At 48.0% G+C, this 25,255-nt stretch overlaps 1 protein-coding gene across 3 annotated transcripts in view; it reads left to right on the forward strand.

Annotated features, from left to right (window-relative positions):
- The window catches only part of CFAP77 (cilia and flagella associated protein 77), a 57,986-nt gene that overhangs the window by 26,261 nt on the left and 6,470 nt on the right, over positions 1 to 25,255 (forward strand). For 2 of the 3 annotated variants that reach the window (XM_064393563.1, XM_064393565.1), the window contains exons 2-6: positions 6,616 to 6,715; positions 7,851 to 8,073; positions 19,986 to 20,088; positions 21,343 to 21,432; positions 21,819 to 21,914. In XM_064393563.1, the coding sequence (XP_064249633.1) occupies positions 6,616 to 6,715; positions 7,851 to 8,073; positions 19,986 to 20,088; positions 21,343 to 21,432; positions 21,819 to 21,914 (612 nt within the window). The remainder of the gene's footprint in view (positions 1 to 6,615; positions 6,716 to 7,850; positions 8,074 to 19,985; positions 20,089 to 21,342; positions 21,433 to 21,818; positions 21,915 to 25,255) is intronic. The other variant, XM_064393564.1, reaches the window with a different exon arrangement.

Consider the following 25,255-nt stretch of genomic DNA (forward strand, 5'->3'; position numbering starts at 1 on the left):
GCAGCACAGCAGGTATCTCCAGGGCTGTGCTTCTCTGGGAAATGAAAACCCCTCTACACCCTTCCAGATCCTCTCTGGCCCCACTTTTCTCTGAGAAGTTAACAGCAAAAAATGTTAAATTTGGGGGGTTTTGCCAAGCTTCTGCATGCTATTCTGCACCCCGAGCTTCCAAATCTGCTGCCATATCAAAGACAGAATTATTTTCCTGTTTTTCCCACACTGATCTGTCCATCCATGCCTCCATTTTCCCACTGATGTTGCCTGTAGGGAGAACAAGGACTCAGAAAGGTCCTTCTCCATCCAGCTGCTCCAGGAGCACCCCATGCTGTCCCAAACCTCCCCTGCCATTGTCCCTACGTGTCCTCAAATCTATCCCAGGCCCATTGTGTCTCTTAGAGGTGAGTGATGGTTGTAGCTCAAGAAAAACCAGGCACAGGTAAGACCTCACTCAGCAGCAGCTGTAACCTGCACATTCATTTAGCCTGAATAACCCATCCCTCCTGCCAAGGGCTTTGTCTTCTGACTGCAGCCCACGTTTCTTCCTCAGGACTGAGAGCAGGCAAGGGCTGATGTGAACTTCACAAGCTGTGACACCCTCTACAGAAACACATGTGCTGCTTTGACCTTCAGCGCTGGCACAAAAACCTTACACAGACACAAATTTATCTGAAAGTCAGGAGCAGATTTAATAGAGCAGGAGAAGATCGTTTTCAATATTTCCATCTCAATTATAGTCAAACACCTCGGTGAGTCCCAGCCTTTGGGGCTGTACCTGGCCTGGCTGCTCCCAGCGTGGAGACTGTCGGCAGAATCAGCAGAAATAGCACAACTGGGCAAGGTGTTGGTGATTTATCAAGGCTGAAGTAATTCATCCTGACACGGAGGAGCTGAGGAGGAGCTCAGGGTCCAGCAGGTGCCCCCAAAGACCTGAGAGTTATACGGTGCCACACATCGACAGTAGCAGACCTGGGATCTGACTCCTTAGCAAAAAAATCCCCCTTTTTTTTTTTATAAAGCCATTTTCAAACAGCAGAAAGGCAGTCTTGTTACAGAGAGAGCCAGTTTTAACAGTTGCAATGCCATACTGCTAAAATTGTCCCTTCAACAGCACATTACCTGCTAACTCCAAAAAGAGTGACTAATATTCAGAGTCCTAGAATTTTGGGGCAAACAGGACTTTTTAATGGAAAATTAGAAGGTGAATACACCCATGAAGACAAATGCAAGTATTGTGTACACAAATACTTTCATATCTGCCTGGCCCTTTAAAACCAAAATGATAGAGTTCATTTGCATTTAGATCTCTTTGGCTCCTTCTTTTCATCTAAAGACAAATCCTCACAAAGGCTGCTTAATTAGACCAAATTAGATTTCCACCTAGTGGCTTGTCATTCATTAGAAAACGCTGTTCTTTTTTTCAGTTTTGGTAATTATAAGCTGGTCTCGCAGTGTTCACTTCAGGTTCAAAGTCTGACTTGCATTCATGATTTTGTGCAGATGAGAGGGAAATTATTCAGTCGCATCAAGTCTGCCCATTTTACAAGTTGGATAAAGATCATCGCTGGAGTCTTTTATGTAATGGGGTATACTCTTTCTTAAGTCTTTAATGATTAATTGTAATAGCATATCTCATGGCAATTTTCAAGACTAAAAGCTAAGTGCAAACAGTTGGAATGTGCAGGGAGTGCATCAGACAGTGGGTGCCTCCTGGACTGGGGTTTCCGTGTCAGGCTCTGTGTGTGGCCCTTGCTTGTTGGTGTTCCTTCCTTTTTGGGAGCAAGAAAATGGCAAGGGGCTGGTGCCAGGGGCTGTGCAGGGAGAACCTGGGCTGGAAGGGCTGCCTGCCTTCTCTCATTGCCCTCTAACCCAGCAAGGGGGACAGCTCTGCTGCTGGCCTCACACAAAACACGGCTTCTAGAGGGGAAAATCATTCAGATCCACACCTGACACTCAAAGGTTGGTGTCTAATCAGGCTGAAGCTCCTAGGGCAGGTCAGTCAGGAGCACAGGTTAGTGGAGATTGCACTTGTAGATGTACTCCGGGTTAGCAGTGTGGAGTGCTTGTAATGAAAGGAGTTAAACTCACAGCAAGATCCTTGAGCTTTGCCATTTCTGACTCCAAGGGCAGCAGTTTGCCCAACCCTTTTCTCTGGAAAGGGGAAAGATTCTTACACTGCTATAGGACACTAGAATGATTTGATCTTTGATCTCACTCTCTTCTCTCCCCAATCCAAACTCTGTTCCCTTTGCTGTCCTGCATGGGCACACTGATTCCCTGCCTCAGTTTCCCCTTTATTACAGAATATTAGTGCTCAGTGGCATGCTTTGAAGCTTAATAAATCAGGGACAGATCTCATGGTCGTCCATCAAGCAAACTTCCTTTGGCATTGACCTTTAATGCTTATGAAAAGCTTCGAAGACAACTGCCAACTTATTATTAATAATCTTCTTGGGAGTGGAAGTTACAAGCAGTTGGTGCCAGGCAGCCCAGCAGCCACCAGCCCCTGCTAGGATTTCTTCTGCACTAACAAACCCAGATTTTTCAGGTGTGTTTTTATAACAACACTCTTGTTTTACTTTCTCACCAAAATAAAAGGTAAGTTTTTCCTTCCACCTTTAAAAAAAAAATCTCATCAAATTTGCCTTTCTCAAAACACTGAACATTCCCTTTCTCATCTACCTAAACCTGATGTTGAGTTACTGTCCCCCAGAGGCTTTCAGTAGCTCAGTTCTGATGTATCCCTGCACTTTGTAGCTCACTGCCTTCTTAGAGTGTAATCAAACATCAAGCTAAGTAGCAAATAAATCTCCCGATCTCATAAGCTGCACAGCAAGATCATGTAAATGCAAATGAAGGGCTTGATTTCAAGCTGTCGCGGGGGGAAGGAGGGAAAAATGCTGGGCCTTGTCACTGCAATCACTTCACTCTGCAAGTGCAGTAAATCTGCAATAATAATAGTAATGGCAGCGTGACGGGAGGCTTTACTGTACAAGGGGGTGTAATGAAAAGGGGAACAGAAGGTAGGAAGGAGGCAGGGCTTGGCAGGATGAAAATGCACCAGCACAGAGTTTGCAGGTGTCCACAGGGCACAGACAGAGAGGAGGGGATGGGGCAGCCCCGGCTGAGTGGGAGCACAGAGGATTTAGGGATTTGCCCAGCATCCCCTCCCAGGGAAAGGCTGTGGAGGCAGGGATTAAAAATCCACATCTTGGTCTCTTTCTGTACCTCTCTGTGTGGACACGTCTCCTAGCTTTCTCAGTCATCTTTAGAAAATTGATGCAATGTGTGCTGCTGGGCCATGAACACCAGGGGACAGAACACAAATAAGTCTTGCAACACAGCCTAGAATTCTTAAAAATTCTGCACTTCCTTAAACCTTTGCAATGCCTCCATCTCTAGAAACAGTCCCATTTCAGAGCCTTCCTCTCCCTCCAAACATTTTCCAACACTCAAATACAAATCCAGGGCTCAAGCCCAGGGCTCAGAGATCAGAAACCGCCTGGCAAAGGCTCAGGATAACTCAGCACACCCAACAGCACTCACTTTTCAGCCAACCAAGGTATCCCCAGTGATCAAACACCCCCAGCACTGCACCATGACCAGTGGGAGCAGGGCACCCTCCAAACCCAGCCCAGACCTACTTCCACCAGGGAAATCACCACGTCCAAGGGGAAAGGATGCACCAGCCAAGCCCTTAAGGACAGTTTGAGAGAGCAAACAAAGCCTCAGTGCTCATCTCTCGTAGCCCTGAGAGGTGCTGATCTCTGCTGGGTGCTCTGGGAATGCTTCAGGATAAGGTCTAGAGCAGTCTTTTCCAAACTGGCTGGATAAACAGCATTTAGGATGCTGGATTTTCCTCACCGAGGTCGTAAAGGGAGAAAACTTGCAGAAGGTACCCAGAGAAAATTAGGACCGCCTGGGATGCAGAGAGAGACGGTTTTAATTAGAGCCAAGAGGTGGGAAATAAGGCAGAGAAATGACATCTTAATGAGGTTTAATGAAGTTGTCTGCTGATGGGCACAGCTGTCAGACAGATCTGTATTCCAGCCAAGCAGCTTTGTGACAGGCTAAACCTGAACACAGGGAACGGTGCTGGAACTGGGGGAGAAAGAAAAAAAAAATACCTTCTGCATCAACTTTGGCTCAGTTTCCCCACTGCTTTATGACAGAGCACACCTATAATGCCTCAGGAAAAACAAATGAAACCAGCCCAGGAGCTGGAAACAGCATTTTGCTAATTTATGAATGAGAAAGGCTGTAATTGTGGATTACATCGAGCAGGATTCATTCCTGCTACATCCTTCCCCGTCTTTGCTTTTGTAGGTAAAAAATGTTGGCAGGCAACCAGAATCCTCTGAGTTCGTTGATTTTTCTTCAGGCACAGATTCTCTCTATGTTTAACATATTGGACCAGATTTTTTTTTTTTTTTAATTAATTATCCAGCACCTTCAGCTTTATTTATTCAGTGCAAAGTGACTGTAAAATGCCACCTGATCATAAAAGGAAACAGCATGCACTCATTTTGTGATGGAGTAAACACCCAACTGTGTTAGCTTCAGGTGCTCTGCAGAAGGGACTCTTTAAATCCTGTAATTTCAGAGTTCTGCACTCGAGGGTCTGGAAGCAGCTTTGCCACAGGTTACAAACCTCTCTCCTGCCCCGCAGTTTCTCAGTGATTTTTCTCCCATCTCACACACCTTTGCCACCACAGCAGATTTCTGACCTCACTTCCCTGATCCGTTACCAGAAGGTGATCCCAGGAAAACGCCTTTTCTCAAGCATCTGAGGAACATTACACCATTTCCTTGCACACCAGTGCCAACCCACCTAAAAATAGCTGTAAATACAGGAGGAGCAGATCAGCAATGAAAGCTCCTTCATCGTGGCTGGCAGCGCTTTGCACGAGCTCCTGGCACACACAGAGTGCACACAGGGTTTGTCACTGCCACCACAGCCCTGGTGGCACTAAAACCCCACTCAGTCCCCCCAAGCTTGGGGCTGGACAGGGGACAGTCCCTCCCTGTGCTCGAGGCTCACAGGGGGCAGGTGGGGAAATGCAGCAGTGCTGGCATCACATCCCTGGGTCGATGGCTTTTATAAAGGACTGTTTGCAACAAAAAAGCTGCAGTTTCACACAGGGCAGGTCCCTAAAACTCATTTTCTGAGGAATTTGTGCTCTTGGGAGCAGTGGAAATGCCACACCTCCTTTAGAGTGTGAAGTGTAAAAGTTGGAGGAATTACAAGCACATTTTAGAGACCTCAATACAGAGCCCTCTGGAAGGGTGTCTGTTCTGGGCAGGGGTTATGAACCCTCACTCTCCCGGCAAAACTGGCTCAGTGAGAGTTCTGCCTGAGCTGAGGGTGATGCAGAAAAGCACATTGGAAAGCAGCCACCATGCTGGCAGTGTACAGGGGAGCCACGGCTGCTCTGAGCCCCTGGCCAGGGTCTGCATGTGCTGACTGGGAGTTAAATGAAAATTTTGGTGTGGATGATGCTCCTACACAAGCAGCTGCAGTGAGCTGGGTCCCTTATCAGCCTGCACAGCCTGACCTGCCATGGTGGCAAGCTGGAGGTGGCTCCTTTGCTGCTTCTGTGTCTCTGCAGAAAGGGCTGTGTTTGACTGAGCAGCTCCTGACCCAGAGTGTTCCCTCTGCAGTGTGACAATGGCCATCTCAGTGTCAGTGCTCAGCCACGAGAAGCACCGGAGTGCTATTTCAGCACTTCCATTCTCCCAGCAAGACCTGCCAACACCTACAACACCCCAGCTCTCCTAACACCCTTCCCATGGAAAATAACCTGTCCCAAAGCAGCCACATCCTGCCCTCAGGGCTCCTGGGGACTCTGCTCCAGCTTTCCCTGTGCCAGGCTCTCTCCCCTTCCCTCCCTTTCAAGCAGCAATGAGGTTTCAAGACACATCCTGCAGTGACTTCACCATGGAGATGGGAGGGGGGAGACAAAAGGGTGAGGGGAGGTCAGTTAATCCCACAGACACCACCAGGCTGGGACACACATGAGATGGGGAAGAGTTCATTTGAAAACTAAATGGAAATTATGTTACTGAGCTGAAGTTGTTTTCTGTGCTATAAAGCCCAGGCTCTGCTCTCCCTTCATCTCCCTTCTCCTGCAGCATGCCTTGTGCCTTGATTATTCCCAGGCAGGAGCAGCCATGTGATTGTGCCTGGGGAAGTTTATGTCAGTTTTTTTGGGAGGATGCACAACTTGGAAATGAAATAACTCAGTATAAAGTTAAGACTAGCTGCTGTCTCCCCAGCAGACACCACAGCTGGGCATCCCCACCAAAGGAGAGATTAACCAAACAAGACTCCAAGTCCATATCTCTTGAGTCAGGATCCCTATTTCCAGCAAGGCTAGGTCTCTTTATAACTCAAAACCCAACTTGTGTGAAATTCAGCATTCTTTAGGCTTTAGCTCCTTTTTGCACTGTGACACTCACTTGTGCAGTGGGATTCAAGCTCTTGCCAAATGGACACTCCTGGTACTTGTGGCTGTGTTCTATTACAAACTTCTGTTTTCAGGGGCTTTATCTTATCAGAAAAGATCTCTATGTTTCTCTATTAATGCTCTATGTGCTTCTCTATTCCTTTTTCTGCAGCCAGAACTTGGAAAGCCCATGAGAAACTGCTACTCCCTGCCAGGCCCTGATTTTACCTATGGGATATACATGCACAAGAGAGATGGAGGAGTCCCTGAAGGTAGGACACTGCCCCTAAAACACAGACCTGCAACAAAATCCTAATGCTAGTAGGAAGTCTCCTCTCCTTCCCACGGTTCTTCAATACTTCTCATCAAGCTAGAAGTGCAGAACTCCAACATTTACCCACTTTCATTAATATCACCCCAATTTCTTGGTGACCAGTGAAGTTTCTCCGTCACACTGGAAACTTTCAGAGGCTCACACAGAGCCCAAGCAGGGAGGATGCACCTGCAAAAGGTGATGCACCTGGGCGCTGTCATAACTTTTTCAGGGCTCCTGCTTTGTGCTCTCAGGGATGATTTCCCTTTAAAATCAGACATCCTGAGCAAGCCAGGGTGGAGGGTGAGAAGACATCCAGTTCAGATGGGTTATGGGATGCAGTGGGATGGGGTATGAAGCTCATAAAAGGAACCTTAGCCCCACAAGACCCCCATGCACAGTGCACACACATCAATCTGCTGTCCCAAAAGGAGCTAACCAAGATGCCTCCTCTTTTTCTCTGTTTCCTTCCACCTCCACTGGGACTCCATGAAGGCCAAGGGTCAGCCTCATAAAAGGGTCATGCCCTGAGACTTCATGGCCATGAACCTTAGCCCCACAAGATCCTCATGCATGGTGCACGCACATCAATCTGCTTTCCCAAAAAGAGCTAACTGAGATTCCCTTTCTCCTCTTTATCTCTGCTTCCTTCCACCTCCAGCCACAGGCCACTGGGACTCGGTGAAGGCCAAGGCTCACCCCTATAAAAGGGTCCTGCCCCAAGACTTTATGGCTGTCCTGGGTTGACTGGGTTCTGTCCCAAATTTACCCTAAACCAAGACAGTGGCCATGAACCTTATACCTACAAGACCCCCATGCACGGTGCACACACATCAATCTGCTGTCCCAAAAGGAGCTAACCAAGATGCTTCCTTTTTGTCTCTATTTCCTTCCACCTGCAGCTATAGGCCACTGGGACTCAGTGAAGGCCAAGGCTCAGCCCCATAAAAGGGTCATGCCCTGGGACTTCATGGCCATGAGCCCTAGCCCCACAAGACCCCGATGCACGGTGCACACACATAAATCTGCTGTCCCAAAAGGAGCTAACTGAGATTCCCTTTCTCCTCTTTGTCTCTGCTTCCTTCCACCTGCAGCCATAGGCCACTGGGACTCGGTGAAGGCCAAGTCTCAGCCCCACAAAAGGGTCATGCCCCGGGATTTCGTGGCCATGGGCCGTGCGGCCGTGGACGAGGGCTGCACCACAGCCCGGGAGTTTGCTCTGTACTACAAGCACATGGACATCCGCTGCAAGGACAAGGGCATCCTCACATATGGGGGCAAGGCACCTCCAGGCATGACCTTTGGCAAGCCACCACGGTAAGGGGGAAGGTTTGGGCCCTCCTCAGCATGAAATTATCCCTTCCTACCCTCACACCTAGGTCCCTCCTCAACCTCAGCTACCACAGGCCTCAAAACAGAAGTGTCCTGAACCTGGATATGCTGAGTGACAGCATCACATTTGTGTATGATGGCACTCCTGTCAGATAATCAACTGCCTGAATTTAACATACATGCCACAACACAGCCTCATTTCACCTGCAGTGGTATTGTATTTCCAGGGTGCACCATGGCAGGAAGGAATGATGAGTCTGACTCCATGTTCTCAGAAGGCTGATTTATTATTTTATAATACTATATTATAAAAAAGAATACTAAACTAAACTGTACTAAAGAATACAGAAAGGATACTTACATAAGGCTAAAAAGATACTAATGAAACTTGTGACTCCTTCCAGAGTCCTGACACAGCTTGGCCCCAATTGGCCATTGAGTCAAAACAACTCACAGCAGAAACCAGTGAAACAATCACCTGTGGGTAAACAATCTCCAAACACATTCCAAAGGAGCAAAACACAGGAGAAGCAAATCAGATAATTATAGTTTTCCTTTTTCTCTGAGGCTTCGCAGCTTCCCAGGAGAAAAATCCTATGTGAAGGGATTTTTCCAGAAAATGTGAATGCCACATAGTATTATGGGCTTGAAGCCTCTTAAAAATATCTTCAATGCCAACCCTTTAATCTAAAGGAATATGAAGAGCTGTAAGCCAGAAAATTGGCATCTCAGGATCAGAAAATCAGAGCAACAGCATTTCTACCTGTCTGCACTGGTAGAAATACTCTGGTGGAGTTAAAGATCAGTTCAAAGTTCTTTATCCTACTCTCTCCCACTTACTTCATTGCTCTGCATTGGGCAGAAATTTGGAATAGAGCAGGATAAAGGCAAAGAGGCTTCTCCCTGCCAGTGCAACTCCAGCACAAACCAGTGCTCAAAGCCTCTGAAAGTCCTGCTACTGCTGGAGCCCAGGGGGGTTCTTGCTCTGTGCAGGTCTGGACCAGACATTAGGTTTTATTTTAAGAGCTAGATAATAATCACTACCAGAAAAATAACAGCTACAAATTCTAGAGAAAAGACATGATGAACGGCACCGTGTATTTTACATGATAGTAAATGGGCTTTGCATATGCAAATTGAATGGATTTTAAAATGGTATTTAATGACAATTTTCGTAGCAGACATTAACATTAATTGCATCAAAATGAAAATGTAGCATTAGCTTGCTGTTAGCTGCAAATGCCCCAGCCATAAAGCTTTATCTTTATCAGTATCAGCCCTCATTCATTGACAGGGCTGCTCTGCAAATTGCAGGCAAAAGGGCTTTTATGTTGCAAAAGTATCCCCCAATGCAGGCCAAAATCAACATCAATTTTGCTTTATTTCTTCATAAACGGAGGTTAAATGGCTGCCTATAAGAAGCCCAGGCATGCTTCAAAAGTTTTAAGGAAAATCTGCAGACCCCACAACGGCAGAAGTAGTGAGAAAGGGCTTTTAATTGAAAGTTATTATTGTACAACTTGCCTTCTCCTTAATAGCTACCTTTTATGCAGACTGATTGTATTTATCCCTTTACTTTAAAAGCACGTTATAGATAAAAGCAAATTACTGGGATTATCAAGGAGTTGTTACAGCCATTTTGGTAAAAGTGGGAGTTTAACACACTTTTCCATGACTGGCAAGTTAGAGAGACCAGCTTTGGTGAGCATTCCCAGGACAAGCTGGTCCCTGGTCACAGCAATACCCACCTTCCTAAAAATGACCTGGCTGTCACTGAATTTCAGTTGGGTTTGGACTCTAAGCCCTGTCTGACTGATCTCACCTGGGAAGGTGCTCCAAGTGAGGCACGTGCTCGTCTGGGGACAGAAAAAAAGAGTGGCTAAAGGTCATTTTTCACAACTCCAAGCACTTCACATCTTTAAGAAATAACAGATCTGATCAACATCTAGGGTGCAGTGAATTTTCCAGCAAGAACAGCACCTGCCTGTCACCCCCCAGCACTGCCAGCACTCCTCACTGTGGCTGAGGAGCCAGAGAGCAGAGGTGCTTTCCCATGGCACTGGAAGCAGCTGAGACACCCTGCCTGATGATGTGGTGCTCTGGGACAGCCCAGAACCCCAGTGCAGACCCTGCCCAGTCTGCAGCTCTCTGCTCAGTGGGAACTGCAGCTGCTGCCAGCCCACAGCCTGCTTCCCTGGGAACCCAAATAACTCAAATAACCCAAATAACTGTCACAGGAAGGTGGCAGGGGTCGGTGGGTAATGGGCAAGAGGCTTCTTGAGCCCTGGCAACTCATCTGCAGCCCCTCCTCAGGCTGTGCTGCTAAAGGCTTCTGTCTCCTGGAGACACCAGGGTCAGGAGCTCTCCCTAGGCTCACAGGTTGGGGCTCTCCTGGATCATCCCAAATAGAAGCAAGCCCCAAAGCTGTGGTTGCTATTAGTGCCTTGTTAATCACTGCCTGGCCCTGCTGCTGCTCTAACCCAGATCACTTGTGCCTCTGAAGCTTTCTGCTCATGGTGTGTGCAGCATTCCACCAGGCAGCCTCAGACACTGCAGCAAGCTCTCTGAAGCTTTGAGGCCTCTTTCCTTTCTTTTCCTGGGATATTTACCTTCAAAGGTCACCCATACCCCTCTATATTCCCCCTGGGCACCTTCCAGGGGAGAGAAGCAGCGTTGCTTTTTGCTGATTCCCCCCCCCCCCATTCTCTCCCTCCCTTTTCCCAGAGAAATGTTTGCTACGAATCACGTGGCCAGCTTTGTTGTGAGAGTCATAAAAAGGACATTTTTCATCTCTCCTTTTTCCTGCTCTCGTTCCCTTCTCTCTCTCAGTAGCAGACAGAGATTTATTCCTTCCCTGATGCCTGTGGCATTTGGAGCTGGGAGGGGTCAGGGGAGGCACTGATGGAACATAACAGATAATGCAGTGGTTCCCCGGGGGCTTGTCCAGCTCCAGAGCCGATCCATCAGCAGGCAGTGCTCGTGCCAAGGTCAGCAGTAACGAGGATGGGGTGGGCTCCCAGCCTCCCCCGTGGGGCAACCTCCAGCCAGGCTGCCCCAGCTCATGCTCCAGCTCCTGAGCTCTCCAGGAGCTGCCTTGTGCAGCCACCCTTTGCAGGAGAGGAACGCTGAGTGCAGGGCTGGGCTCACAGCACACAGGCTCAGCTTCACCTCTCCCAGCCCTCCTTCCCATCACACACAGCTCCACAGGCTCATCTTCCGAGGAAAATTCCCATCTGTGACAGTCTCCTCCAGGAGCTAAACCCCATCCACGTGCTCTGTGCACAACACACTACAGAGCTGCTGAGGGCTGCTGTCCTCCCAGGTCTTTTCATTCAGAATAACCCCAGAGCTGTGTCCAGCCCCATACTCTGCAATAATGGCCTTGTTTTACAAGGAGGAGGCTGCAGGGCACTGAGTGGGCTGGGGTTTGATGATCCTGCAGACCCAAAGGCACAGAGGGTCTGTGAAGATCCAGGATCTTCACTGGTGTCACTCCAGCCTGCTGTTCAAGGTGCATTGGGAAACCTCAATAGATGATTTATCCTCCTGACCACCTTTTCTGGCTGAGCTTCACTGTGCACTGAAATCAGGCAACATTAAAGGACCATTTTTGGAGTGAGAAGTAAACACAAAGACGTGGGTGCTGTCTACAGCTGGATTTTAGTGCTATTGATCTGTGCAAGGTCACACAAGGAGTTTGAAGGCAGAACACTCCAGCACCAGCTCTGTCCCCAGGAGCGAGCAGGGCAGAGTGCACCCTCAGCATGGACACACTGCCCAGCCCTGCCAGGAGAGAAAACCTTCCAGTCACCTCTTGGTGAGCGTCCTAAATCTGCCTGCTACGCCCCAGAACCTGTTCCTGGGCAGGAGGAGTGCACAGACGTGCCATCCTGTGCCATGCTGCACCTGTACCTGCTCCAAACCCTGCATGGCCACAGCCCTGCCTCCCACGGGCTGCCATGCACTTGGCAGTTGGCCTGGAGGTTGGGCTGACCTTGGGTGTGCTGGCAGGATTTCCCTGGCACTCTGTCATCCCCAGGGCTCCTGCCGGGCCCTCCCCACTGTCTGCCTTCGCTTCAACTGTCCCTTTCCTGAATTTTACAGCCCATTTTCCTTCTGTCTTCATCTCCTGCCTCCATTCCACCTCCCATTCTCTGAAACTGCTCCTAATCCTTTGGCAGCTGTTTTCATCGTGTCCCTGCAGCAAACTCACCTCTCCAAAGCGTTTGGCCACTGCAATCTCTCTTCTTCAAATTGTTACACTTGGCCAAGGGCATCAGTTACCCAGTACCTCCTCTTTAATTGGTATCATTTGCAACCATCCCAATCTTTCACCTTCCCTGAGAAGGGAGATTTCTATGCTCATGCTCTGCTTAGCAAGTGGCCTTTCCACCCTAAGTGTCTGTGCTGTTTGCACACAGCCAGAACAAAGTTTAGAAAGCTGCTCAAGAGGTGCTGAGGAATTTCCACTGATAGATTTATTTTTGAGATACTTAAAGAACATTTCAGGTTGCTAATATTTGGCTGTGGAAAGAAAGCTAATCTAGATGTAGACCAGCTGCAAAGATGTCAAGGAAATAATGCATTACTGGAAAGAACCCACCAGGAAAAGCTGGACAGGCAATAAAATTGAGTATTGCAGCAAGAGTGCATCTGACCCATGATCGCTGGAAGCCAAAGAGAGTGTAAAGCCACCAAAATCCTAAAGATTAGGGCAAAAAAAGTTTTACAGAAAAAAAAAAAACAACAACCTAAGGACTGACAAACCAGATTGTAAAAATATAACACAGTGAGTGGAATCACTGTCAGGCTCATGGAGACAGAGAAACGCAAGCAAGTTAAAAAACACAGGACTCCCACCAGCTCAGATAATTACACATCCCATCCAATTCCACAGCGAAAGGCACTTGGTGCCTCTGCCATCATTCTCACACTGCTAAGACAAGAATTTCTATTTCAAGAGTAGTTTCCTTCTCCTGGAAACGTTCCAGGCTGGGTGCGTGGTTGCAGAGCTCCCAGCCCCATCTGCCTGCACCATGCCCTGGTGCCTGCAGCATCTGCTGGGGCAGGAGGACCTGTTACACCCTCCAAAAAACCCTGAGTGCACCATGAAGACACTGATTCCCCTCCAGAGTGGTCATTTGCTTGCTGTAAGAGTTTCTGACTGCTTCAGGCTGATGGTTTAAGAGAAAATAAACAGCCAAGTCAGGGTTTGACATAAGGTTCAGGTCCTGCACATCAGCCATAGAGATGGGAAAAAAAGATCTGAAGGACAGATTAGGATCCCTTATTACCAGTTGGTTTACACTGAGTAGGAAAGTAATTTACTCTCACACAGACTGGCTGTTGTCTGTGGGTTTATCTCCATTGATTACAGCCAGCTGAAGAATTTCTTCCAAAGTTTCACCAGCTAGAGCTACTTCTGGCCACAAGTGGACTTTTTTCTTTGCCAACTTCTGCTTTTTCAGCCCGTTCGATGAAAACCTGGGTCAGGGGGGAATAATCACAGAATCCTTTCTGTGAAAACAAAGCTCTTCAGCCCTCATCAACATCTTTTCCTTTCAAACAAAGTCATGTTCCCACCCAGCCAGAGAGATTCAAGCATGGGATGGAGGTCAAGGGGAAGACCTCGTGCTTTGATTTCTTTCGCTCAGCATTGGAGTGGTTTTTTTCTTGTTTTTTCTCTCGTTGGGATGTTTTGCATTTGTTGATGGCTGCAGGCTGAGCACTGTTCACTCTCAGCCATAGATCTGGACCTCCAGGAAGAACAGCTCTGTCCCACAATCACATCCCACCTGAGTTTCTCAGAGGACAACAGCAGATAACAGTAGACCAATGTGTTGAAGACAAAGCGAAATAATCTTCAATTAAGTCAGCCAAAGGGCATCTCCAACCCTAAAATCAATGCTGCACACAAATTCCAGCTTGCCAAGCCAGTTATTTAATGGGTAAGAGCTGGCTTGGTGTCTTCACTGCAAGACACAGGTTTCCATATGTGCTTTTAGGACCAGTGCAAGCAAACATCTCACTGGGCCTGGGAGGGAATAGTAAAGCAAATTGGTGCTCTTGTAACCATGTGTACTCCTAAGTACAGCTATGAGCATCTGATAAATCTTTTAAAGTGCATGTTTACAATGGATTTTATTCTTTTTACTGTTCTATACATATGAGCCCTCTGAGCAAAATAACAGATCCTCTGACACTCAGAAGAAGCCACTGCCTCATTGGCTGCCCGCAGTGAAATAATTTATATTGTTATTTCCTCACCCAAATTACAAGGATTGTAAAGAAGCTTCAGAAATTCAGAGTAATCAGTGCTTTGGAGGATCACATCCTGCAGCTGCCACACGAGTGGAAGACCCACTATTGTAACTGAGAGTTTTGCCAGCCCAAAGACTGCAAAAAAAAATTGGTCCCTGAGTGTTTTCTACCAATTTTTCTCTTGCTATTTTCTTCAATAGTTAATGGAAAGCGAGGACAAGTGGAGATCATTTAAAAATTATCTTTTGGGCCTCTCCATGGGTTTATTGCCAGGTCCTATTTAGAGAAGCATAAAGCTGTAAGGGGGCTATAACTTCACTGTATATTCCACAAGCTGTTTAGGAAAACGAGGAGCCTTTGGACTCACACCAGTTCATTTTGCCATGTCTCCCTCTCCTCACAAACACACCCACACACGTGTGTGCAGGGACTTGGAGCTGCTAATTGAATTCACCCTTATGAAAGCCTTAACAAATTGTAAGTGACCTTTTATACAAATTTCAAAGTCAAGGATTCGCCACTAACTGCACATCCCTCTTCTGCCATTCACTGTTATGCAAAACCCACAAACAATTAAAAGAAATAATGAAGAGCCCAGCGGCCCTCTTTCCTAATTAGCTGCAGGAGGCAGTGCTGGGGACTGTGGTTAAGTGCTTCAATTACCTCGACCCTCCTCGCAGCCCTTGTTAGAAGAGACAGGTCCAGGGGCCAAAGGGGAACAATTAAGGCGAGGCAGAGCCCGCAGTTTGCAGGGGGATGCCGGGGCCGTGCCGGCTCTCACTCAGGAGCCAGAGCTGTAATCATACCCCAGCTTCCTGCTGGGCTACACAGAGACAAATTAATGGGAGATAGATTGCTACCTGCAGCCCATCAGTAACCAGGGAGGCAGGAGGCAATGCAGCTCTACAAGGGAGCCATAACCTGAATTTTCCTCTGCTCTCAGCCCCCTTTTAGGGCAGAGGGACCTGAGCACTAACACCTCACTGCTGCCTGCATTGGGGTACCCCACATCCCCAAACAGAATCACAGAGCCCAGCCTGAGCTTTATTTGCTGAAGTTAATTCTGGCTGCCCCAAGGAGCCCCACAGTCCAGAGGTGCTGGAGACCAAAGTGTTCCCCAGTAAGAAACAGGTTGGACTCGACCTTGAAGGTCTTTTCCAACCCTAATGGTTCTGAGGAAACCAACCTGAGCTGCTGGGAGATTCTGTTTGGACACTTCTGTCACAGGACAAATCCTTCCCAGCATGAAGACACAAGTAAAGAATATAAAAGTGGTGCCCTTGTAGCTGTCTCCCCTGAGGACTGAAGGCCCCAAAGACAGATCCTGACTGTGCAGCAAAAGCACATCTTAGGTATAAGGACAGCAACAAGAACTAAATCCCCCTGTAACCTCATTAACCTTTCAATGAAGGGTTAAAGTTCCAGCGTAGGCAGTGGTGCAGCAGCACAATTTTAATGTCACAGGCACGGACAAATTCCATTCTGTGATGGATCTGTTGCATGAGCAGCTGTGCAGGGCCAGCCCTGCTGCCTGGAAGCTGCCACTGGGATTGGAGCAGTGCTCTGGGCAGAGCCCCCAGAGCCACTGCCTGCACCCATCCTCTGCTCCCTGCTCCAGCCCATCCCGAGCAGCAGCAGGAAAAGCTCTGCCCTGGCTGCAGAGCCACACACAAACCCCACGGGCTGAGCTCTGCACTGAAATATTTACGTGCTTTTGAATTATACAGGAAAAGAAAAAAAGCACTCGCCAGTCAAGTTTTTACCCTTTTGCCACAGAACTTAGCAATCAAATTGATTGCACCTTTCAAGCTGGTGTAAACCCCCTTCCTGAGCAAAGTCCTTTGCATCCACTTTAGCCAAGCACCTTTTTTTGCAGCTGATATAGAAACCTTTGAAAATAAGTTTGAGGGGAGACTGACAACCTTGAAACCTCAAGAGCAGCATGGCATTGACGGGCGCGGCTCCCTGAGCTCAGTATTATAGATAGATTTTAATTTTATTTTAACAAAATAGCTGTCTCCAGTGGAAGAAGCATCAAGAGCTAAATGAGGACCCGTCTTGAGCTGAATCACGTTGAACAGACCTCGGCACTGTCATTGATTTTCTGGGAAGAAAAAAAATGCCTCTGGCTACTAAACCAAATTAGTAGTCACTGATGACCAATTATTTTGCCCCACTGTGAACGGGGAGGCGTACTAAAATTCCAGTTTGTCAGACCCAAGGCTCTCTTCTCAAACGCCTTTCAACAAGCGTGTACCAAAAATCTCTCAGATGGTTCTGATGCCTTCCTGTTTTCGGCAACTTCTCCTTCTCCAAAGTTTTAATGAGCTGCTGCTCTGAGGACAGCCTGCCACAAAGTGAGCCCTTCCCTGCACACTGGAGCACTATTTGGCATTGGCACAAATCACAGCTGTCAGGATTTATACACACATACACAAAAAAAGTGTCAGCCTAATGTTTGCAAATTATAATTACCATTTCTCTTGCATGTCCCTGGTGCCTTCATTTTAGATAAATCCCAGCTCTGAGGTATCAGCTGCAAAGCACTGAAGGCTCATATTGAATGGAATAGATTTAACTAGTTTGTAGCTCATTTAAGGCCTACACTGTTTTATTTTAATATTGTTAATACTTTATTATACTTTTTAACACTGTTTTCACAGTAAAATAGCCTATTAGGAGGCTGCAGCTTCTTTTCCAGGGGATGTCTGGCAGACTAGAATTCCACATTGTATAACCAAGTTAGCAGGTGCTTGTCATTTCAGTTGAAAATAGGTCTGTACCCTGACTCTTGAAAGTAAATTAGAGAGATTCTATTAAAGAGACAGGAACTGTTTCAGGGATAATAGTTTTGAAAATGTGCACAGATAAATTTTAAAATATTTAGGAAATGTCAGCATTAGAAGTGGCTCCAACTATTTGACTATAAAAGGAAGCAGATGAGTATTTTTTTCCCCCTACAATTATAAATAATTTGTTACATCCTATCAGAACTTCTTTGCCTTTCCTTTCTGTGGCAGGGTGCTTGTGCCAAAACAAGGAGATCTGAGTTACTGTGACTGGGTTTTAATGTGCAATAAGCATTTCCAGAGGATGCTTCCCCTGCTCTCCCCGCAGCAACAGCAAAATCCTCCCTGTCCAGCAGCAACATCTGGGCAGGGTGACAAAAGGAAAGGGAACACACCAGCCATTGATCCCTGTCCTTAAGTAACACCAAGGCAAAAGGACATTTTCCCAAAGGCCAGCTGCAAGCCAGGGCTGTCACACTGCCAAGCAGCGCCGATGCCGGGGCCAAATTCCCCATCCCTCTGCTGAGATCAGGCTTTGACCTCCAGAGGAAAAGCCACCTCGCTGAGATCTCTGCAGTCACCTTAAAGAGGTGTTCCCTGATGTCCCCTGCTCTCTCAGAGCCTCTCTCAAAGGAGGAAAAGCCAGAGGAAGCCTCAGAGCCCCAGCAGGGCTTGCGTGGAGCAGACGAGTCGTTCGCACTGATTTGAGAGAGGCAGTTCATGCGTGCATCGTTCCAGGCATGACTCTATACTTTGCTGGATCAGGACTTAAATGTGATTAATCACACGGCAGGGAAGGATCTCTGAAGAGCATCAGCCCAAATGTGTCCTTTCGAGCATTTACTTACGAGCCAGCTGTGGACTCTCAGTCACCAACTGGCTGGTCCACTGGAGATGGTAAAAGTCACCTCCATAGAGATGGGAAAATACATTCAACTTCAAAAAAAAACCCCCAAAAATCAATAATCAAAGACTACACACAAAGGCTTAGTGCTTTCCTGCATCCCTCCCTGCTATTCCTGCACACAGGAAGGGTCCTGCCTTGGAGAGCAAAGGGACAGCAGCAAACAAGCAATGCTCACCACGTGCTGGTGTCAGGAATACCAACATTTACACCACACTACAAGACTGGAGACCCAAACAGATAATAACACACTTTGCCACACCTTTTAACCTTTTAAATATTTGGCCCAGCTGTGATCAGCATGAAATGCCAAACTGGAAGGGAAGGAGGGGAAAGAAAAGGGGACAAAGGGTAAATGTCAGCGTTGCCTTTGGCACTGGGTGTCTCCAGATAACGATCTGGAGCAGCAGAGCTGATTTGCAAGCAAAGGCTTGAAAAGCCCTGCAGCATGTGATCTATGAAACAGGAGGCCTGCAGAAGGATGTCTCCTCTGATATGAATGTCCCCTTGGGATGGATATTGCTGGATTGCACATCCAGCATCATTAGAAAACACAACCATAGATTAGGCTGTTTTGAAGCATGTGGTGTGCAATAATTAAGTAATAAAAGTCACCACGGGGGTGAAGGAACAAGAAACAGAAGAGTTACTATTTGCATACAGGCTGCTGGCGCCCTCAGTGATCATCAAGGATTCTCCAGGCTGCTAAAAGCTGGCAGCTGTCAATTCTGGACCCATTCCTGCCAGAAGCCAGGGAGCACCAGCTCACTCTGTGGCTTGTGGGCTCTTTGCAGAAACAGGTGGAGTTGGTGGCCCAGCAGCTCCCCCAAGTCCCCAGTGTCCTGCAGTTGGTCTGGATAGGCAGGGAAAGCCCTGGCTCTGCTGTGGGAGCTGCAGCTGGGGGCTCTGCAGGCTACAGTAGGAGCAGAGCTAGGGGTGAGAGCTCCACAGTCATCAGCTGCTGCCAAGATGGGAAAAGTCCCTCCTTAGCAAGGTGTGCAAGGACAAGGACCAAGAAAACTTGAGCTTGAGGTCCTTCATCGCCTTCAAGTGTTTGCTTCTGGGGGAAAGGAATGGCAGCAGGACCATGGGAATTACTGATTTGCTGTCCCTGCCACTGCCAGGTCTGCCTGCCTTGGTGGCTGATGAACTATCCTCACTTGCAAGGAGCAAGGCTCAGCAGTTTCAGGCTGCAGCTTTGCCACAAGCTGGTCAGGTTAATGCCACCTCAGAGCAGCTGAATGGGACACTGGCCAACAGGCAATTGCCTTTTGAGACTTTTTCTAGAACCAGGGTCATGGGGAACTCCTCCCCTCTGCTGTCTCCTCCTTGCTCCCTGAAATCCTCTTCCAAGGGAGCTGAGGCACCAGACCAGGGCTCAGCATTCCAGCTCCCCTTTCTGCTGCAGACACCTGCCCATCTGCATTGGGTCCATTTTTAGCCCTACTCAGACTGCTTAGGACAGCACTTACTCCTCCACCCCATCCATCATTGCACATTTGCAGCCTTTGGTGCATCACCAGAGAGATTTCAATGGCAAAAGCAGTGCTATTTTAGCTAAACACACTTGGAACCCAGGGGTTCTTGCCCTGGAGGGAATCCAGCCAGAGCTGCTCTCCTGAAGCTCTAACAGGGCCCAAAGATGAGCTGCAGCCTGTGGTGCCCCGTGGTCCTTCCAGGGCTCAGAGCTGCTGAAACCTGCCCTGTAAAAGGTTGTGCAATTGTTCCAGTCCTGGGAATGCCCTGGTACAGTTACCACAGGTGTGTGCAGGCTGTGGTGTGTTCACTGCAAATCATTGTGGGTTTGAGGTTTCCTGAGGAGGAGAAATCCTTTCCCAGTGCGAGGCTTCCTTCATGTTCTCACCAGTCACTTTCCAGGAGCAGAAATGTGAGCCAGCACAAGGAGACAAAGATTAAATTGGTGTCTTCTCAATGTTTTCCAGGCCTTCCACTCCCCTTTTTGACATCATGCAACACAGATACAAGGAGCTGTGGATGGAGGAGCAGAGAGCCCGGACTAGAGTCCAGCACATGGTGAAGAAAAAGGTGGGAATAGTCCAGCAATGCTTTCCCCTGATGTGCACAGCACCACTGGGCACAACCCCTCACTGTCCTACCCCCCAAGGGACAAATGGGCTGCTCCCAGCCCTGGGAAGGGCTCTCAACTGGGAAAACACCCCCTGACTACTAAAAGGCTGATGAAGCCTAACAAAGATGAGCATCCCCCTGCCAGGCTGTCCTTTGGACATCAGCTCTGCTCAGGTGACCTGTGACAGTGGCCACAAGAAAGGAACGAGCAGCAAATGCTGAAAGGACAGCCCCAGCCCTGAGCCTGGCGTGGTGAGGTTGATGCAGCACCCACAGCAGCTGTTGGAGTGTAAGGCTGTGCTGTTAAACAAACCAGCATTGTAATATCATTTAAAAGCAGCCAATGACTGTTTTATTAGTTAATGGCTCAAAGAAGAGTCGGGCTAATATGGTAATGACCAATTTCAATGGGCTTACTGCCATCACAAACTGTGCTTTATAGCTGAAGTGCAGGAATACAGTGTCCTTAATTAGCAGCTATTTTATCAATACACCAGCCTGGGACGTTGGAAAGTGCATCCCTACTTTATCTATTAATGACTAATGTTTTTAATCACTAAGTTGCCTCCATCAAGCTCCCAGCCACCAAAGCTTGCAGCCACCAATTACTGAGTTAAGCAACCCAAACCTGTATCCTAGACCACAGAGCAGACACACCCAGATTCTCAGGGTATCCAGGTACCTGCACTGGCTTGTGCTGGGATTATTGAGCACTGTGGCCTGCAATTAATCAGGAGAGCCAGGAAACCCCACCATGGTGGGGGTGCTGGAAGTGCCTTTCCCAGTTAGGGATGAGCCACTCCTGTAGCTCAGGGCACAGGGATGCAGTGGGCAGCAGTCACCTCCCAGGGATGCTCTATAAACTGAGACTGACAGCTGCTCGTGTGTTTTAGCTATCAGCATTGGCTGCATGGACATGGAAACCTCCCCAGATCATGGAATTGTGATCATCACCCCAAAGCAGCTTCTGGCCTGTCCATCCCAGTGTCACTGCATTGCTTGACACAGAGATGGTGTGCATGGCTGTGCAGCAGTTTGAGCCATGGGTGTTTCTCTTTGGCTGCAGTCAAGAGAAGTGCAGCTTTGTGCTTTCCCTTTTGTTTCATCCATGGCCGTGGTTGGGTTCCTGCCCCAGCCGCAGCTCTCAAACCTTCAAATCTTTCCTTCTTCTCTTTCTCCTTTTCCTTCTTCTCCCTTTCTCTTCCTTCCCAGAAGTGGCATCCAGAGACGAGGGACAGCTCACTTTGCACATCTTCTGCAGATTTTCCACACTCCTCCTCTCTCATTGCCCTACCCTGGAAGGTTTGTCTTTCCTCAGTTCCTCTGCCCTGGTGTTTCTCTGTGGTTGCCACAAGAGGAGTGCAGCAGTGTGAGCCCTGGTGTTTCTCGTTGTTTGCCACAAGAGGAGTGCAGCAGTGTGAGCCCTGGTGTTTCTCTGTGGTTGCCACAAGAGAAGTGCAGCAGTGTGAGCCCTGGTGTTTCTCTGTGGTTGCCACAAGAGGAGTGCAGCAGTGTGAGCCCTGGTGTTTCTCTGTGGTTGCCACAAGAGGAGTGCAGCAGTGTGAGCCCTGGTGTTTCTCTTTGGCTGCAGACAAGAGGAGTGCAGCAGTGTGAGCCCTGGTGTTTCTCTTTGGCTGCAGACAAGAGGAGTGCAGCAGTGTGAGCCCTGGTGTTTCTGTTTGCTGCAGGTCGGCGAGGTGCGCGAGAACCGCACCACGTTCCTGCGCACGCACCCGCTGCCCGTGAAGGAGGAGTCCTTCTGGCACCCCCGGCGCTACGAGAAGGTACAGGCCCCCACAGCCCATCCCCTGACTAAAGACAACTTTTCTGGGCCTCTACAAACACCTGACAAATCAGGGACACTCTCCAAGCTTGCCCACGTGCCCCAATAACATCCTTAGCACACAATGAATGAGGTTCTTAACTCAGAGCTCCCCATGTCCCAGACCTTAAAATGGTCCCAAATCTGTTCAACCTTTTGAGCATCAGGGTGGGATGTTTTTGCCAGCCATAAGCCCTGGAAGAGAGGCAGCAGTCGTCCAGACAATAACATAATTTTTAATATCACAATTTTTCTGTCACAAGCTTCCTGAGATGAGAAACATCTTTTTATATCTCACTGTGAGTACAGGGGTGGCCTTTGCTTTACAAGTGCCCCACACAAGCAGGACAGTCACACCTGCATTCTGGGACCCTGCCATTTCATCAGCTCTCCCCACAAACCACACCAGATGTTTCAAGAAGCTTTTCCACCCCAGGATTAGAGCTTTCCAGGAAGCTTGCACTCTTGATACCTCTCTAAACCACCTGATTGACAATATTCACCCTGAGACAAAGCAAAGGATCTGGCCAGGTTAGAGATGTCCTTGACACTTCCTTTAATTGATCCAAATAAGAGCCAAGATGAAGATTTCTTGTTCTAGTGATGGGACCTAAACATCTCCCTGAATTCATCTGTGCAACCTGCTGTGCTCTGGGATACTTGTTAGAATTCCATTAGCTTTGTTTGTGGTGTAAATTATATGGAAACTTCTCATGAAGAGCTAGGGGGGATTTTAGGAGAGAAGGGGAAAGAGCTGGACCAGTGGAATGGAAAGGAGACACCAGAAAGTGAAAGCACTGAAACCCTGCAGGGAGGTTTTTTTGCAGGTCCCAAAATCATATTTGGCATTGATAGATACCACTGCAAAAAGCTCTCAGCTCTCTGTCCTGGCCCTTCTTCTGGTGGGGTTATTTTTTTTGCCACGCTGTTGATTTCTAACGGCAGTTTAAACAGCGAAGAAGCCCTGTGGTTTCCTGAAGGTAATTTACTTGTACAAGTTGGAGAGTTTTGCCCAAGAAATGTGCTTTGCACCACCTTGATGTATTCCTCTCCTGTCCTGTCTAAGAGTGCCCGATTAGCATATGTCAGTAATCATTTATCCCCACTGCCTGTCAGCTCGGAGCTGCACGGCAGCGCGAGAACATGACCGATCGCTGTTAAACAGATTGTGAGAGTCACACGAGATCCTGGGGCAAGCCTCCTCTTTAGAGCTCCTCTCACCCCAGACCTTTCCATCACTGCTCATTTTTCAGCCTGGGTTTTGCTTCGTGCTTTCCCTTTTGTTTCATCCATGGCTGTGGTTGGGTTCCTGCCCCAGCCGCAGCTCTCGAACCTTCAAATCTTTCCTTCTTCTCTTTCTCCTTTTTCTTCTTCTCCCTTTCTCTTCCTTCCCAGAAGTGGCATGCAAGGAGGAGGGACAGCTCACTTTGCACATCTTCTGCAGATTTTCCACACTCCTCCTCTCTCATTGCCTTACCCTGGAAGGTTTGTCTTTCCCCAGTTGCAGATTTACCAGGCACAGCCCACATTAGAACTTGGATCAAGGAGTTTGTTACTCACTTGACCTTCAGTGCATGGTTTCCTCCATGGAAAAATAACTCCTCTTGAACATCCATAAATGTTTACCCAGTTAAAAGCAGTAACAACCTGGAGGAAGTTAAGGATTCCCAAAGATATTTGGTGGTCTCCAAACTGTTCTTCAACAACTCCTCTAAAGGAGGGTTCTACAGAGATGATGGAATGGTTTTAAAAGCCAGACTGGCCTAACCCAGGAACTCCAGGAGTCAATGTCTGTCCCTCCTTTACTGAGGTGACAAATGGCCAAAACACTGCCTCTAATCCATGTAAAAACCTCATCCTACTGTGCAAGAAGGATGTGAAAATCAACCACAAAAGTATCACCTCACAGAAAGCTTGTTAGCAGACTCCATCTGCATATTCCTTTGGTGGCTTTGTCCTGCTCTGACCAGTACAGAAGATGCTCATGACTTGAAAAATACTCCAGACCCTGGGCAAGAATGTTCAGAGACTCCATTGCCTGGCCACAGCCTCACTTTAAACTTTATTTCCATGTGCTCCAAGGCAGGTGTGAGGTGCAGGAGTGTGATATTCTCAAGCCACCCATCCTCCTGGTCACTCAGTCACCCCATCATCTGGAATAACACCTTTCAGTCTGGCCTGCTCTGGGTCTGAGGGGAGCAACACCCACACACTGAAATAGTTATAATCCAAAACAGGGGCAGCAGGAAGGTGAGATTTTGTTCTTTAGGCCCATAAAAATCATCAAGATGGATTTTTTTTATCCCCACTGTGACCCCTTACAGAGAGCTGCAGAAACTGGGCATGGATATCTCTGCTGGCTCTTAAACTGGGCTTTCCATTCAGTCCCTGGCACCATGAAATCTTGCCCAAGAATTGGAAGAGAAGAAAACAAAGGAGCTTTTCCCTCCCCACTAATTGCATCTGCTTGCTCCCTGCCTTGCCAGAGCTGCATGACATTACATAGTCATTCAGTCAGTAAAGTATGGACAAATTGACTATATTTTCATTTGGATTTAGGTTTCAGCCCCACTGCTTTAGAATAATGGCCCACACTGTTAAGCTAACTGGGTGATTTACAGGCTCTCCCACACCGGGTGCTCCTGCTGTCTCTGCAGGACTGACCTGGCCCGAGGTCTCCTGGGCCCCCCAGCTCACCAAGGCAAACAAAATCACAGGGAGCCACTCCTGTCCTGATGGGCAGTTCATTAGGGAAAGTTGCTGCATCCAAGTGGCTTTTTATTTATTTTTTTTAACTAAACCAAGCAGATGTTAACTCCTTACTCACCTCAGCAATATGCTTCTGCTGCCCTCCTCTTCCTCAGCCACCCCCAAAGCAAACAGCCTCTGCCTTGCTTTGCCTGCAGTGACACAATTCCAGGGCTCAAGTTTTGCCAGCATGGCTGGGACTGTGCCCCAAAATTTAATTTATTTGTAGATGTGGGACCACATTCCCTGGGGACTGTACTCCCAGGCACCCAGCATGGACATAAGTCATAGAATGGTTTGGGTTGGAAATGCACCTTGAAGATCATCTTGTTCCAGCCTCTCTGCCGTGAGCAGGGACATCTTCCACTGGACCAGGTTGCTCAGAGCTCCATCCAGTCTGGCCTGGAGCACTTTCAGGGGTGGGGCAGCCACAGCTTCTCTGGGCAACCTGTTTCAATGCCTCACGACCCTCAGGGGAAAAAAAATTTCTAGTATCTAATGTAAACATACTCTCTTTCAATTTGAACCCATTCTTCCTTGTCCTGTCACTCCAGG

Source organism: Passer domesticus, chromosome 18 (genome assembly GCF_036417665.1).
Source record: "Passer domesticus isolate bPasDom1 chromosome 18, bPasDom1.hap1, whole genome shotgun sequence".
In the NCBI taxonomy this organism is placed as follows: domain Eukaryota; kingdom Metazoa; phylum Chordata; class Aves; order Passeriformes; family Passeridae; genus Passer; species Passer domesticus.